The sequence below is a fragment of the Aquarana catesbeiana genome, linkage group LG02, assembly GCF_042186555.1.
Source record: "Aquarana catesbeiana isolate 2022-GZ linkage group LG02, ASM4218655v1, whole genome shotgun sequence".
NCBI classification, from domain to species: Eukaryota; Metazoa; Chordata; class Amphibia; order Anura; family Ranidae; genus Aquarana; species Aquarana catesbeiana.
In genome coordinates, this window is record NC_133325.1 from 174,725,206 (window position 1) to 174,741,241 (window position 16,036).

General features: G+C 42.5%; 1 protein-coding gene across 3 annotated transcripts in view; it reads left to right on the forward strand.

Moving 5' to 3' along the window:
• NEMP1 (nuclear envelope integral membrane protein 1) overlaps window positions 1-16,036 on the forward strand; it is a 62,496-nt gene that overhangs the window by 16,629 nt on the left and 29,831 nt on the right. For all 3 annotated transcript variants that reach the window (XM_073613836.1, XM_073613837.1, XM_073613835.1), the window contains exons 3-7: window positions 3,089-3,305; window positions 4,026-4,098; window positions 5,423-5,516; window positions 6,005-6,119; window positions 12,232-12,457. In XM_073613836.1, the coding sequence (XP_073469937.1) occupies window positions 3,089-3,305; window positions 4,026-4,098; window positions 5,423-5,516; window positions 6,005-6,119; window positions 12,232-12,457 (725 nt within the window). The remainder of the gene's footprint in view (window positions 1-3,088; window positions 3,306-4,025; window positions 4,099-5,422; window positions 5,517-6,004; window positions 6,120-12,231; window positions 12,458-16,036) is intronic.

The window sequence follows — 16,036 nt, forward strand, 5'->3', positions numbered from 1 at the left end:
GAAGATGCTGTGTCCTTTAAGGAACTACTCAACCTCTGCACTAATCTTTGAAGGGGAAGCTTAAATTGATGGCAAAGATCTGTTATTTTAGTTAGTCTGGCTTCCTAGCTCAAAATAAGTTTATGCTGAGTTAGATGACCACTGTTCAAGAGTCAGTTTGCACTCTTGCTCCAGAGAGGTTCTCTTCTGCAGTTCCAGGTGAGAGTCCAGGAAAAACTGGAAAGTGGGTGCAGCCTCATCCAAAAAGTCAGAAAAGCGCTCCATTTCTGGAAGCCAGCATGCTGCCTGGTATTTTAAATTTCGTGCCATCCATACATGTATTATGCGTAGCTGTGGTCTTGGATGCTTGGACCCTCGGGGCAATAATTTCAGGTCATGTTTTGGGAGATTATTCATCCTTTACGCCTCAGATTGTACCACAGGAAATTTCTTGCTCCAGAGACAAGAAAACAGTTCTTGTAACCCTATAAACAGATCTAACCTTATTTCTAAGGGGACAGTAATTAAAACACCAGATAAGGGGACAGGTACTATAGCAGCTCAGAGGGTCCCCTATTTCTGTCTTTCCAAAGTGGTCTCTTTTTAGAAGTACATGTATTTCTCTCTAGTCCTAGACTTGCAGTTTACATGCCTGCTAAAGGAGTTAGGCTGGCTAGTAAATAAAGAACAAGGTTATCTGACCCCTACACAAGTCCTTGTGTAAATGAGGACCAATTAATCACGTTTCAGAATGATGCTATTTCTGAGGCAGGCGAACATACTGGTGGTAAGTTGCTGGGATGTCCCAGCTTTTCTCTCTTCACTTGTCAGCCTCTGCATGCTTGAGGATCGGGACCATGGGCTCTCCTGTCCCTATACTGGAATAGGCTCAGTGGAGTAGATACACTCTAGAAGGGTTTTTCTCCCAACAGTAGACATTCACCAAACTAATTAAATCTCAAACAATGATAAAAAGCCTTTGGCGGTGGACGTAGCAGAATATCTTCTCAGCTGCCAAACAGTGGTCCAAAGATATAGAATTTCCCTGTCCTGAGCCTCTTGCTCCCTGTGCCTTTATCAACTAACAGTATACTACTCAGTATCCATGAGGCTGGACAATATGACAGTGGTGTACAACATCAATAGACAGGTTAGAAGTTGCAGCCTTTTTTTTTTTTTTTTTACTGAAAAGGGTAGCGTTGACCTGGGCAGGGAGGAATCTCCCCAAGCAATATACTTTCTAAGTATTCAGATCATCTAGGAGGATTCCAAATTCTATGTCCCTATTGGACAACAAATGGTCTCTACATCCAGGCTCCTTCAAGTGGATTCTGTCTCAGCACAGAGTAAGATCTGTTCCCATTTCCTTATAATTACAAGCTGAAAAGTGGTTTTTTTTGGTTTGTTGTGTTTTTTTTGTTTTTTGTTTTTTTCCGTAAAGGGCCTGCAAGGCCTTGAAGTGGATGTTCTGACAGATCAGGAGATGTTTTCTAAGCTGTATGCTTTCCCTCGCTGTATATGAGTTTCTAAAGGCAGAGGGTGTTTTACCTTAATGCATTCTGCAAGGCAAGCCCCCCCTAAATACTTACCTGAGCCCGATCTCAATCCAGCGCTGTGCAGGAAAGCAGAGGCTCTCTCCTCATTAGCTCCCGCTGTTGTCATTCCCAGCCAGTGAGGAGGCAAAACCATTGCACAGAGCTGGTAAGTATGTTATGTTGGTTATTGTAAAAAAATAAATAAATAAATAAAAGCCTTTTTTGAATCACTTTAAGACCTACTGTTAAAAACAATCACTTTTGCATTGTTTTCCTATTGGTCAGATAGGCTTGGTTTCCTCTTCTGTTCTGTTATTGGAGCCCAGTCCCTTGATCTCTCAAATGGGATCTTCTGTCGCAGGGTGCAATATTCCACCTTTGTTCATCTCCTCCAGCTATTGACTGATGTACAGTATCTATACTGCAGGAAGATGGTGCAGTACATGCGCTATATTACCAAAAGTATTGGGGCCCCTGCCTTTACACGCAGGTGAACTTTAATGGTGTCTTAGTCTGTAGGGTTCAATATTGAGTTGGCTCACCCTGTGCAGTTAGAATAGCTTCAACTCTTCTGGGAAGGCTGTCCACAAGGTTTAGGAGTGTGTCTATGGGAATGTTTGACCATTCTTCCAGAAGTGCATTTGTGAGGTTGGGTACTGATGTGGACGAGAAGGCCTGGCTTGCAGTCTCCGCTCTTTCATCCCAAAGATTTTCTGTTGGGTTGAGGACTGGACTCTGCAGGCCAAGGTCAAGTTCCTCCGCCCCAAATTCACTCATCCATGTCTTTATGGACCTTGTTTGGGCTCCCTATCACGAGGCGCCGGAAGTAATGATAGTTGGGGTACGTGTCACTGACAAGCTGTGGATCTTGAGGATGGTGTCCAGCTGATAGGCAGTTGCTCCGTGGCGGTGCTGTGTTTTGGAGCTGCACGGCGTGGCTCCAGGGCTTTCTTCGCTGTTGTGTGGTCAACTTTGCGAATGGTTGGGCGTTGTTTTCGGCATCCTACATGTGCTGTTTCTTCCGTATGCCGCCGTTGTTTGTGGCTAGCTATTTCTGAATTCTTATGCTACCAAAATTTATGGGAGACAGGTCCTATAAGATGTGACCGGTGCCTACCAATTCATAAGCGGCCATGGCGTCAATCAGGAAAGGCAAATTAAGGTAAATATTGATAGCAATTTTTTATTTTCTGGTTGTACTGGGAGAACAAAACCTGCTTGTTCTACAATGGTCAGGCTTGTGGTGACATGCCCTCCCCCTCCTTCCCTGCACAGCCGTTCATTGGGAAGATTAGTGTAATGTTGTTTCTCCACCCCCTCCCTCCTCTCCCCCAAGACTCTTATGCAGCTGAGAATACAGCTTATGTGATCACTTATACCTGTATAAATAAAAAAAATGTATTTTATAATGTTTATCCATATACATAAATGTTTTTTGCCTTTCATTTCCATTTTAAACGGAGTAGGTTGTTTTACAAGGTAAGGGTTTACACATACTTTAAATGATAGTGAATATATGTGATTGTTTGTTTTTTAAGATAATTTTAGCCTAAATTTATTGTCTTCATATATAGATACGGGTGAACAGTACCAAAATGATTCGAGTGACGCAAGTTGACAGTGAGGAGCAGCTTTTGGAAATGGAAACCTTCAGTGTGGGCAGCATGTTCTCTTTTTTGAAGGAAAAATTGAATGACACCTATGTTAATGTGGATCTCCACAGCAACAAAACCTGCATTAAAGTGCATGTAAATGAGGCAGACACTCATTATACTGTAGTGCTTTTGAGAGGTAAATCCTTAAAAATGCTTGATAGAGAAAAATTTTGCAGGCAGCGTGTGCATCTCCAGTACAAGGTCATATACATGTATGTAGTATAGCCCAAACTTTTTTTTTTTTCCCACTGATTGGTTAAGTCCACTCTGATGTTGATCATCTCAACCACTAGAATGTCGCTTATAAACGAGTAGTCAGTAATGTGTAGACAATTCTTACTTTCCCCTTCAAACTTTAGATAGTCATCCTGATTTAAAGGAGAAGTATGGTCATAGCTTTTTTGACCCCATGTCTCCAATGGTTTACAGGAGTGCAGTGTATTCTGCCCTCCTGTGACTAATTTTCAGCCGACAGTGGGCTAAAGCCTGCTGTCAGCTAACAACATGCTGCTGATCCAGGCTCTGGAAAGAGCCTGAGTTTACAGCCACTCCTTCCCACTCCACAGATCAGCGCTCCGGTGAGTGCTTTGGGGAGGGGGCGCGCTGCCCCTCCGAGCTTTTACTGGAGCGCCAGAGAAGAGAGCCAGTGACTTGCAGTCACCTGCTCCTGAAGACTAAGAACCGAACGATCAACGGTCTTTGATCGCTCAGTTCTGGGTCCTAGAAGCGCAGGGGACAGATGTAGCATTTTTTTTTTTTGGAGAACTTCTACTTCTCTTTTAGTAAAGAAGTACAGCATTTTCACTTACCGTGTGTGTGTGTGTGTATATAATTTGATTTTAATTCTTCTTTCCAGGGTTTGACCCCAAGCTTTTCCTGGTTTTCCTTTTTGGTCTTCTATTGTTTTTCTATGGAGATACACTTAGTAGGTAAGTTATGCAAGTGTTTTTTATTTTATTTTTTTTAATAGTGTGTGTATATATGTGTGTGTGTATATATATATCTATATCTATATCCCAAACTGGTGGTGCAGATTAAATTCAGTCCCATAGAGATGCCTGTATAAACCTGCAGCTTTGTGCCTGGCCGCCCCAAAACATTAAGGGCTTGTTCACAGCAGCCGCTGATGTGCAGTGTGGTCCAGCTGGGCTCAGCCCAGTGATGCTGAGCTTGGTGGATCACACTGTTTCCTGTACTTTTAGATGTCATAAGCAGTTCAGTTTCATGCAGTACTTTTTTTTTCTCAGCACACTGTGCCCGCACCCCACCGCAGTGCTGTAAACCAGGCACATAGGTGATGAGGCATTTTTCCTTGTCCATGCGGTGGCACTGCACTGGAATAGCTACCCAATACAGTCCCCACCGCATCTGTGAACCAGCCCTAAGGCCTTGTGTATGCCAATTCTGACTTGAGCTGAGGTCATATTTTGGCTTACCATGTCTGACAAGTCCCACATGTGGTCCATCAGTATGTTGGACATTCTCACGAACAAGAATAAAGGTTGGGGAGTTCAGACTGAAATTTTCATAAATGAAGCCCCAGGTTTTGGGATCTTCTGGAATAAAGCTGCAGGTATTTTTGGAATAACTTCTAGACAATGTAACATTTTAATTGGCTTCAGATATAAGTTAATGTTTTGTTTTAGATGAAAGGAAAGTCTTAAAGAGTAGAATATGGAAGCTGCATTTGCAGACGTTCTTCTGAAAATGTTAGCTGCCTTGCTGTCTCTGGATCCAGTACCTTTACTGACTTGAAACAAGCAACTCCGTACCCCTCACTATTGGACAGCAGCTCAGCTAGCATTTTCTGAAAGAGAGATCCGAAAAAGCAGTCTACTTATTTCTAGTATAGACTTGTATTATGTAATTTAGTTTGTGTGTGGTGCTGTTACCATGGCAACAATATATTTTATTTTTGACAGAATTAAACTGGTCTCACATTTTTGCATTGGTAATGTACAATCCTCTTTAGAATTACAAACAACTCTGAAATCTGCAATTTACTCTGACATGTGTTTCATCATCAGGGGAGCCAGCCATCTATTCTTGGTTTTTGGCATAACCATAGGCACCAATTACATTCCTTGTTGCTGCTGAGTTTAACATTCGATTGTAAAATGTGATTTTAATCTGTCATCTTTAAAAAAAAAAAAAAAAAAACAGTAAAGTAATTTTATATATACAGTAAATTCAGGAAATCCTTATCTTTCAATTCATCTGTCTTAGAATTTTTGGTTGTCTCTCCTCTTACAGAAGTCAGATCTTTTACTACAGTACAGGAGTAAGTGTGGGTATGGTGGCCTCAATGCTTATTCTTGTGTTCATGCTCTCCAAGTTGCTGCCTAAGGTAAGAGCTGTAGGTTTTTGTCTCCTTTTACACTATAGGTGCTATCTCTTGGGATAGTTGATGGGGCTATAAAGCCGGGTCATGGGATAGCTGATGGTAGTAATGTTTACCTAGTCTTGTTTTCTATAATGTTACCTGCATTATTCACATTTATAGTCTGTTTTAGGCATGTTTGTGTTATCTACAATGCTGTATGATTTTTGGTAGAGATTACCACAATAATCAATGCATCTAATAATGATCAGTAGTAGTATTTTGATGGTTGTAGTGGGACCTGTAACCAGCCGGTGGGGCCTAAATAATAAAATCTGAAGAACCATTGTAAAGTAATTGGTGCCTAGCTATAGAAGCTTCTGGAACATCCATAAGACCTTGCAGATTACTAAAAACCATGTTGCATGTAATACAGCACGTTTTTGTAGTTATGCCTTGATTTAAATTAAAAGAGGGGCCAACACAAGTTTTATTTTCGTTGTTTCTCATTTCAGAAAAGTTCATTCTACATGTTACTGGTTGGTGGTTGGTCATTTTCTCTTTACATTATCCAGTTGGTGGTTAAAAATTTTCAGGGAATCTGCACAGAATATTGGCAGTATCTATTGGGTACGTAAGAGCTTTATGTGATGAACATGGTTATTGCCAAAGAGTATTTATTGTCCTTGTGCTTATGATATCTATTGATTTGTATTTTTGTCTTAACCACTTCAATCCTGGAAGGATTTACCTCCTAAGGGCTTTTTCACACGGGGCGGATCAGTGATGATCCGCCCCGTGAACACCCGCTTGCTCAGCAGGGATCGCTCCGCCGATCCCCGCTGAGCAGGAAGATGACAGGTCTGTCTCTGCACACTGTGCAGCGACTGACCTGTCAGAGCGCCGCTCTCCCCTATGACGGACCGTAGTGTCCGGCGTCATCCGATCCGAAAATGGATGGAAAAGTAGGGTTTTCCTCCGTTACACTTTTCGGATCTGAGCGGTTCGGATATCAGCGGACATGTCACCGCTGACATCCGTCGCTCCATAGGGATACATGTATGTCGTTTTTCATCCGAAAACGGAAGGATGAAAAACGGACATATGGATCGTCAGTGTGAAAGAGCCCTTAATGACCAGGCCATTTACGGCACTGCGTTACTTTAACTGACAATTGTGCGGGCGTGCCACACTGTACCCAAACACAATTGATGTGGTATTTGATAACCTTGTGTGTGTGTGGGGTGTTTTTGTTTTTTTTTTTTTTGTTTTTTTTTTTTTTTGTTTTTTTTTTTTTTTTTTTTTTGCGCTATAAACAAAAGAATTTTTTTACTTTGTTATATCCAAAAAAACAAATTTCTTCATCAATTTAGGCCAATATGTATTCTTCTACATATTTTTGGTAAAAAAAAAAAAGTGTATATTGATTGGTTTGTGCAAAAGTTACAGCGTCTACAAACTACGGGCAAGATTTATGGATTTTTTTACTAGTAATGGCGGCGATCTGCAATTTTTAGCGAGACTATGACATTACAGCAGACAAATCTGACATTTTTTGGGGACCAGTGACACCAACAGTGATCAGTGCTAAAAAATTGCACTGATTTTATAAATGGCACTGGCAAGGAAGGGGTTATCAGGGGCGATCAAAGCGTTAAATGTGTTCCCTGTTGGTGCTTTCTTACTGTATGGGGGAAGTGCTGACATAAACAGAGATCGCTGTTCCTGATCACTAGGAAAAGCAGATCTCCATGTTGTCCCGTTCTGCCTCTCTGTGAAGCGATCACAGGTATCTCCTCCTCCCGTGCAGCGAGCGCGCGTCTGCCCACACTAATGCATGAAACGACATACAGGTACGTTTCATGCAATAGAGCCGTCCTGCCCCAGTATATATGCGGTGGGTGGTCCTTAAGTGGTTCGTTTGGTGTAGACCCGTTGCTATTTTTCCCACATTTAAGGGGGGCAGGGAAGTCTCACAGTGCAGATCTTAGTAAGGAGTGCCCTGAGTGGAGGGAAGGGACCTGCGCCACAGGATGTGTGCTGGAACTCTCCTCCCCACCTCCCAATCACTTTTTTTTATCTCTTGTGAGAAAAGCTTTCAGAAGGCAGAAGTACACTGTATAGAAGGATGTGCTTTGTTCATATTTCATGTCTGAGGTTTACAACCACTTTAATGCTTTTTAAACGGAGAGTAGTTTCACATGCCTACTTCTGGCTTTTCGTTTTAAATCCCTGTTCCCCCAACTACTGTCTTGACTGCCAGCAGCAATAAATGGAAGCCTAGTGCATGCTCCTAATAGCAGCTTGCACAAGGCTTACACTAGTAGTAACTTACAAAGTAGTGTAACTAAACTCTTGATTGAAAATATTTCTCTTGTCTATTGAGAGACAAAGGAAGTCTTGAACTTTTGATTATGCCGCCACCCACAGGAGGATTGGACATTGGCATGTAAAAACATTGCAGGCCAGTGCAGGTAACCCCTGCTTCTCTTAGCTTGTCTCATTTATTTGCCAGTATCCTGTGTAGAAAATGGATGTCTTCACTTTGCTCTGCTAGGAAACGTCAAATGTTTTTGCTACCTACTTTTTCCTCAAACAAGATTCCTGCTACATTGCTGCTGAGGTGGTCGGCTTAAAAGATCAGATTTTCCTAAGCCTCACTTTTGGAGTGCCATTCTCAGACTACTCTCACTTCAAAACTCAGGAGACATAGCCTCCACCAGCACTGACTGTAGTCTAGGTGCCAGAGACAGCCAGGACCTTTCAAATGCACCTACTATTCTTTGTATTCTATTATGAAGTCTGAAAAAATCCTGACAAGCTCTCTGTACCTTCCACGTGTCAATCAGCCTTTTACCCATTTAAGGAGGATTTGGGTAAAAAGAGGGCTGCTCCCTGTGCATCTGGCAATATCCCATCGTTGGTGTCCACCATCCTAGTGGAGAATGAATATACTTTTTAAGGACTGCTCTGCACTGCAACCTGTCTTGGCCACAAACTTAATATGTCAAACACTAGCTGAGTTTCTTGTGGGTAAGCATAAGGAAGACCCAACAGTGCTTGCTTTACATGTCCTTCAAGAAACGATGCCTCTTGGCGGATGTCCTCATCAAGTATATCATTCTTGGGAAGAGTATCCATCTTCCTCTGCAAAAGAAGTATAGGGCTCAAGGCCAAGAAGGCTCCCCCTTTGTTGCTGCACAACTCCAAACTCCATTCTGATACCCAGTCCACCTGCAGATCTTGGGCTTTAGAGACACCCAAACCTTCAAATCCTTAGCATATGGGGCACCCCACTTTCCAAAGTAGGGGGACATCTGTTCACCTATTTGGACAGCCAGCATCTATGATGCTTGGCTGTGGGAGTTGGTTTCCAGGGATACAAGCGGCAGTTTCACTCCCAGGTCCCTCCCCAATTACTTCCATCCTGCTTGGGTCTCTGCACCGATTTGCAGATCTTCATGCAACCCTGGTGGATCATCTGAAGCTCAGTGAAATTGCTGCAGTGCCTGTGGCAGAAAGTTTCTGGAGGTTTTACTCTAACCTGTTCAATGTTCCTAAGCCAAAAGGGGGGCATTTTTGATCTTCGGGTCTTAAATGTCTTCATGGGAGTCCAAAATTTTTCAAATTGGTTTTCATGGCTTCCCTTCATCGGGGGAACTTTCTGACTTCAAGGATGTGTACCTGCATGTCCCCATTTTTACAGCACATCTGTGGTTCCTTCACTTTGCTGTAGGTCCTCTGCATTTTAATTTGTGGCCTTGCCATTCAGTCGTCTTCTGCACCTATTTATAAGGTGCTGGCCCCTTTTTGTTAACCTTACTGTGCAGTCATCCCCATTGTTGGATATCTAAATGACCTCCTGCTGAGGGAGCAGTAGGATTGGGTTCTGTCTGACAACAGCCTTTACCGTCAAGTCCTTGCAAGGGGTTTGGTTGGGTCCTTAACCTTCAAAAATCAGCACTGGAACTGCCTCTTCACCACCTGGCATATCTGGGTCTAACACACGACTCAAGTCAGATTTTCCCTAAGGACGACTTCAGAATCTTTGCTGCTTGTCTCAGGCTCTTTAGCCCAGAATTTGCCTGACTCTGCTTCTGCTTGAAAGTTCTTTGAGTGCCTTGTAGGAAGCTACCATTTGCTCAGTTGAAATTTAGAACTTTAGACCTCTACAACACAGCATTCTGTCATTGTGGGAAAAGTCATCCAGGGACCAGGTTGTCCTGGATGTCCCACGAATCCTGCTCTGGAGCCAAGAAAGTCCTTTCTTCCGATCTGGAAGATCCTCATGACAGATTCCAGCCTCTGGGACTGGGGAAGGGGCCCTGGGTACCTTGTTAGTGCAGGAGATAGAGAAGGAGATCTCCTCCCTTCATTGCCTTGATATAGCTCATTCTGTGAGAATTAACCTCAGTCACTGCTTCCTTCAGAAAAACTCATTCTGTCATTCCTGATGTTCCCCATAAGGGTGAACCAGCTTTTCAATCCACCATTTCTCGGCAGCTTAGGCAAACCATCATTTAAACTTATGATCTGAAGGATCAAGTGCCATGTTTTTCTGTCAAGGCACACTCCACTAGATCTGTAGGTGCCTCTTTGGCTTTTTGGCATCGGGCTACTGTTTCTTAGCTTTGCAAGACTACCCACTGGTCTTCAGTTTACATGTTCTCAATCTTTTACCAGGTGCATGTTTTAGGTCTCATCTATTGACTTATTCAAGTGTTAATCCTTCAGGCAGCTCTTTAAGCTGCAGGTAGTCCCCAGTTTTTGTTTGTGTTAACAGTACTCGTGCTTTGAGTCACACTCAATATTTATAAATGTAAGGCTAGGTTCACATCTGTGCGGTTCTGCGAGCCATGTTTTGTGTGAGCACGGCAGCACATTCATGTGAATGGGCTGCTGTGCCTGCATTTTCATGCAATAAAGATTCCCGCACCTTTAAAATACAGCCGTAGGGAAATTGCATGGTGCTTTTGCACCATGCAATTTCCATCAACCGAAAATACGCTGCGTTTTCACATGCGTGGGGGTGCCATTAAGAAATGAATGGCAGCCCCATGCATCTGTAAAGGGGCAGTGTGTTTTGGTTGTGGGTGCGTGAACAGATGGGATTTACACTCTGTCCCGCACCTACGTTCACCTACACAAGTGTGAACCTAGCCTAAGTAAGCTGTTATGCAGTGGGGAAAATGATTTGATCCTCTGCAGATTTTGTAAGTTTTCCCACTTACAAAGAAATGAAGGGTCTATAATGGTTTACATAGGTATATTTTAAATGACTGAGACAGAATATCAACCAAAAATCCAGAAAAAACTCATGATATAAATTAGAGTTCCAGTTCAGTGAGTAAAATAAGTATTTGATCCCCAAGCAAAACATGACTTGGTACTCGGTGGAGAAACCCTTGTTGGCAAGCAGAGATGTAAGACGTTTCTTGAAGTTGGTGACCAGGTTTGCACAGATCTCAGGAGGGATTTTTATCCACTCTTTACAGATCTCTAAATCCTTAAGGTTTCTTGGCTGTCGCTTGGCAACTCGAAGTTTCAGCTCCCTCCATAAATTGTGTATAGATTTCAGGTCTGGAGACTGGCTAGGCCACTCCATGACCTTAATGTGCTTCTTCTTGAGCCACTCCTATGTTGCCTTGGTGTGGTGTGTGTTTTGTTTTTTTTTGTTTTTTTGGTGGGGGGTCATTGTCATGCTGGGAGACCCATCTTCAGTGTTCTGGCCGATGGAAGAAGGTTCTCATCCAAGATTTCACAATACATGGCCCCGTCCATTGGCCCCTCAACGTGGCAAAGTCAACCTGTACCTTTAGCAGAGAAACGGCCCCAAAGCATAATACTTCCACCTCCGTGCTTGACTGTAGGGAAGGTGTTCTTAAGGTCATAGCATTTTTCCTCCTCCAAACACAGCGGGTTGAGTTAATGCCAAAGTGCTCATCCCTGCCCCATGAGGCAAAATCCTGCATGGAGCTCCAGATCGAGGGCAATTGATGGTTATTTTGTATTTCTTCCATTTGTGAATAATCGCTCCAACAGTTGTCTCCTTCTCACCAAGCTTCTTGCTGATGGTCTCGTAGCTCATTCCAGCCTTCTGCAGGTCTACAATCTTGTCCCTGACGTCCTTTTGCAGCTTCCTGGTCTTGCTGATGATGGTGAGGTTTGAATGGAAGAAAGATTCTGTGGACAGGTGTCTTTTATACGCAATGAGTTGAGCACCGTCTTAAATTGACAGGACTAATCTGTGTACCACATGAGCACATACTGTAGCCAGTTTGTGGGAGCCAGAATTATTGTTGGTTGGTAGCGGATCAAATACTTATTTTACTCACTGAACTGCAACTCCGTTTTTAACATTTTTGTATCGCGTGTGTTTTTTTTTTTTTTTTTTTGTGTGTGTTTTTTTTTTTTCTGGATTTTTGGTTGATATTCTGTCTCATTTAAGACACCTATGATAACAATTCTAGACCCTTCATCTCTTTGTAAGCGGGCAAACTTACAAAATCTGCAGGGGATCAAATACTACTTTATTTTTAAAGTATATCTAAAGCCAACTTTTTTTTTATTTTATTAATATAAATATATATATATATATATATATATATATATATATATATAATTTTTTTTTTTTTTTTCTGTGATTAAAAACTCCTGCCAGGTTGTTTTCAAGTGATTACTGTAGTCTAATATGATCAGTCCCGTAATAACATTTGTTTTTATTTTTATTTTTTCCTTTTAGGCTATCTCTGCATTGTGGGTTTTGCCAGCTTTGCTGTCTGTTATAGATATGGGCCGCTAGAAAACACACGAAGTATCAATCTGCTGAATTGGACCCTGCAATTGGTTGGTTTGCTGTTAATGTATATCGGTGTCCAAGTGCGCCATGTAGCTCTGTCTATGATGGCGATTGCATTTTGCACGAAACAGATCGAGTACCCTATGCACTGGGCATACAATCTTTACAGGTTTGTTTCTAAACGTTCCCTTGTAGATCAAATAGGATATTGATCCTAAAGTGTTTAGTGGGACCAACAGGTGGAGCCAGCCCCCCAATTCAGCAGGTGGCTTGGGGGTCAGAGAGGGGACCCTTTACTTTGGGTACTGTGGAGTAATCTTGCAGACTGCAGCAATTAATACATTTTTCCCCAGGCCCAATTTGTTCAGCAGGGATCCGAGGCAGAGGAGCTATGTAGTGATTTTCAGGTGCAGATGGAGTAATCCTATGTACTGTGGTTCCCAACAATTAAAGATCCGGCCTACCCTGGTGGATTGATATAGAAGGGGAGTTCAGAATGTCTTCTGTATTAATCCTCCAGGGTAGGCCAGAACTTTATTTAATTGATGATGTGATCTATGGCATGAAGGATTACTCATCCCATACCCAAAAGTTATTAAATGGTCCCATTTCTGCCCTCGGCTCTCTACTGAAGAAACGGGGCTCGAAGAAGTTTTTTGTTTTGTTTTCTATGGCTTGCCCCAGAGTCCCCCTTTTCCTGCCACCTGGTCCCCTAATGAATTGGACTATACCTGATTGGCTAAACTGCCTTTAAGAACCCATACACACTGTTAGATTTTCTGCAGATTTTTGTCTTCAGATTTACCAAAACCATGTAGTGCAAGCGCCTGCCTGACTGCATACAAATTGAAACTCTTAAGGTTTGACTACTATATGGTTTTGGTAAATCTGAAGACAAAAATCTGCAGAAAATCTAACAGTGTGTATGGAGTCTTAGGCTTGTTTGCTCTTCAGAAGGCGATATGTGTAATCTGTGGTGAATCACTTTTCAGCAGGCATTTGACAGGCAGGGAGCAGGCGTTCTGTCACCTCCTCGCTGTCTGTTTTAACTCCTAAAAATGCATTAAGGTAAAAAAAAAAAAAAAAAAATCTTATGCATTAAAGCCACTTTAACTAGTAAGGATTAAGGGTTTCACATTGATGCGGCTCTGGAAGTTGCATTTAGGCAGGCATGGCAGTCTATTCATTTGGGATTCCATTTCTGGAATCGCAGCCTGCACAGGGAACTGCAAGTGTAGTGTGGTTCCCAGTGCGCATGCGATTTCCAGTGTGTGGCATGCAATTAGGGTTAATGACACCCGCACGCACCCAGCACATTTTTTTTTTTTTTAATTTTTTTTTGTTCCAGTGGTTGCCGCTGAGGAACTGTGCGGAACTTGCAGCTTTATCCATCCGCACATGTGTCTGTTTTTTTTTTTTTATAGTGATGTTTACATGAAAGATTGAAACTGGAAAAACAAGATAGATGTGTCTAAAAAGTTCATTGGATGGTATCAGAAAACAAACAACAGAAGATACAAACAAATTGCCTTTTTAAAATAATTGCCATCCTTCAAAACACACTTTTGGCAACTTTCATAAAGCTTCTGGAAACTGTCAGCAAAGGAGTCTTTAGGAATCAATCCCAGAACCGCTGTTGCACATTCTTGAATTGCTACTACGTCTGCAAAACGTTCACCTTTTATGACGCGCTTCAGAAGTCCGCAGGTGCCACAAGTACGGTGGATGATCGAGAAACGGTACGCCGCTCTGAGCCGAAAATTGGCGTGGACAGATAACACAGTGCGCAGCGCGTTTATTGTGCAGCAACGTCCACTGTCCAGTCCTGTGCAACTCCGGCTGAATTTGGCGGATGCGTTGTAGCAACCGTTTCAAAACGTCCTCATAGAATGCTGTGTTGACGGTTTCATCCACAGGAACGAATTCCTTATGGATGATGCCATCGTTGTCTCAGAAGGTGTTCGCATTATCGTGACCTTGGACTTTTGCAGGCGACTTTTTTTGGGTCACGGGGAAGACAGTGAATGCCATTTCACAGATTGCTGCTTGGATTCTGGATAAAACTGGTAGCACCAGGTCTCATCCCCAGTGACAATGGTTCGCAGAAAGGTTGGATCTTGGTCACACATGGTAATAAAATCTTTTAGAAGTTTTCATCTGGCAACAGATCTTCCAATTACCCAAATCTTTGCAGAAGGTGTGCACTGTGTACTTCCTAATGCCCAATTCCTCTACCATCAGTTGTTGAGTCAGTCGCCGATCTCGTGCCAGCATTTGTTGCATTCGCTTGATCGTGTCTGGGGTTTTGCTTGTCAACGGCCGACCCGAACAAAAGCATTTGAACCAGTCATAAACACATTTCTGCTCACAGCTTTTGTCCCGCGTACACTTGCACGGCCATTTCATGCGCCTCCGTTGCCGTTTCCCCAATTTGTAGCAGAATTTGATGTTCACAAGTTTGACTGCCCGCAGCGAGTTTTCCCTGACAGTCACATGTACTCCACGCTAGGTGGCGCTTCTCCACGTGTCTCTGGATAGCCATGTGCATGTGTGCGCATCTGGCACATGTTCATGTTGCGATTTTTAGACCATTTGCCAAACTTTTAAGACACACCTCATGACAATATTACTGGAAATAAACCACCCCTATTGAACCTTACACTCAAACTGAGTACAGTGAGGAAGAAAATTATTTGATCTCCTGCTGATTTTGTATGTTTGCCCACTGACAAATGATCAGTCTATAATTTCAATGGTAGGTTTATTTTAACAGTGAGACAGAATAACAAAAATATCCAGAAAAATGCATTTCATAAAAGTTTTATAAATTGATTTGCATTTTAATAAGTAAAATAAGTATTTGACCCCCTTCGCAAAACATGACTTAGTACTTGGTGGCAAAACCCTTGTTGACAATCACAGAGGTCAAACGTTTTTTGTAGTTGGCCACCAGGTTTGCACACATCTCAGGAGGGATTTTGTCCCACTCCTCTTTGCAGATCCTCTTCAAGTCATTAAGGTTTCGAGGCTGACGTTTGGTAACTCGAACCTTCAGCTCCCTCCACTTATTTTCTATGGGATTTAGGTCTGGAGACTGACTAGGCCACTCCAGGACCTTAATGTGCTTTTTCTTGAGCCACTCCTTTGTTGCCTAGGCTGTGTGTTTTGGGTCATTGTCATGCTGGAATACCCATCTACAACCAATATTCTATGCCCTGCCTAAGGGAAGGAGGTTCTTGCCCAAGATTTGATGGTACATGGCCCCGTCCATCATCCCTTTGATGTGGTGAAGTTGTCCTGTCCCCTTAGCAGAAAAACACCCTAAAGCATAATGTTTCCACCTCCATGTTTGACGGTGGGTGGGAATGGTGTTCTTGGGGTCATAGGCAGTCGTCCTCCTCCTCCCTCCCTCCCTCCCTTTTTTTTTTTTTTTTCCCTCCCCTCACTGTATCTCTCCTGATTTGTATGTCCAACATATGGCTTTCTGAGTGTAATTTTCTGCCACTGCTGTGGTAATATAACTAAAGCATAGAGACACACAGGACTCTGTAGTAAACCTTTTTACTGTGGTATTACATCCAAAAGCAAACCTCCCTTTTTTTTTTTTTTTTTTTTTTTTTTTTTTTAATTATATTTCAGCTTGCCGTTTCTTAGATGTGATGTCTGCATTGGTGGGTGGGTGTTTTTTTTTTTTTTTTTTTTGTGTTTTGTTTTTTTTGGGCTTTCTTTCATCCATTTCCATCTGGTG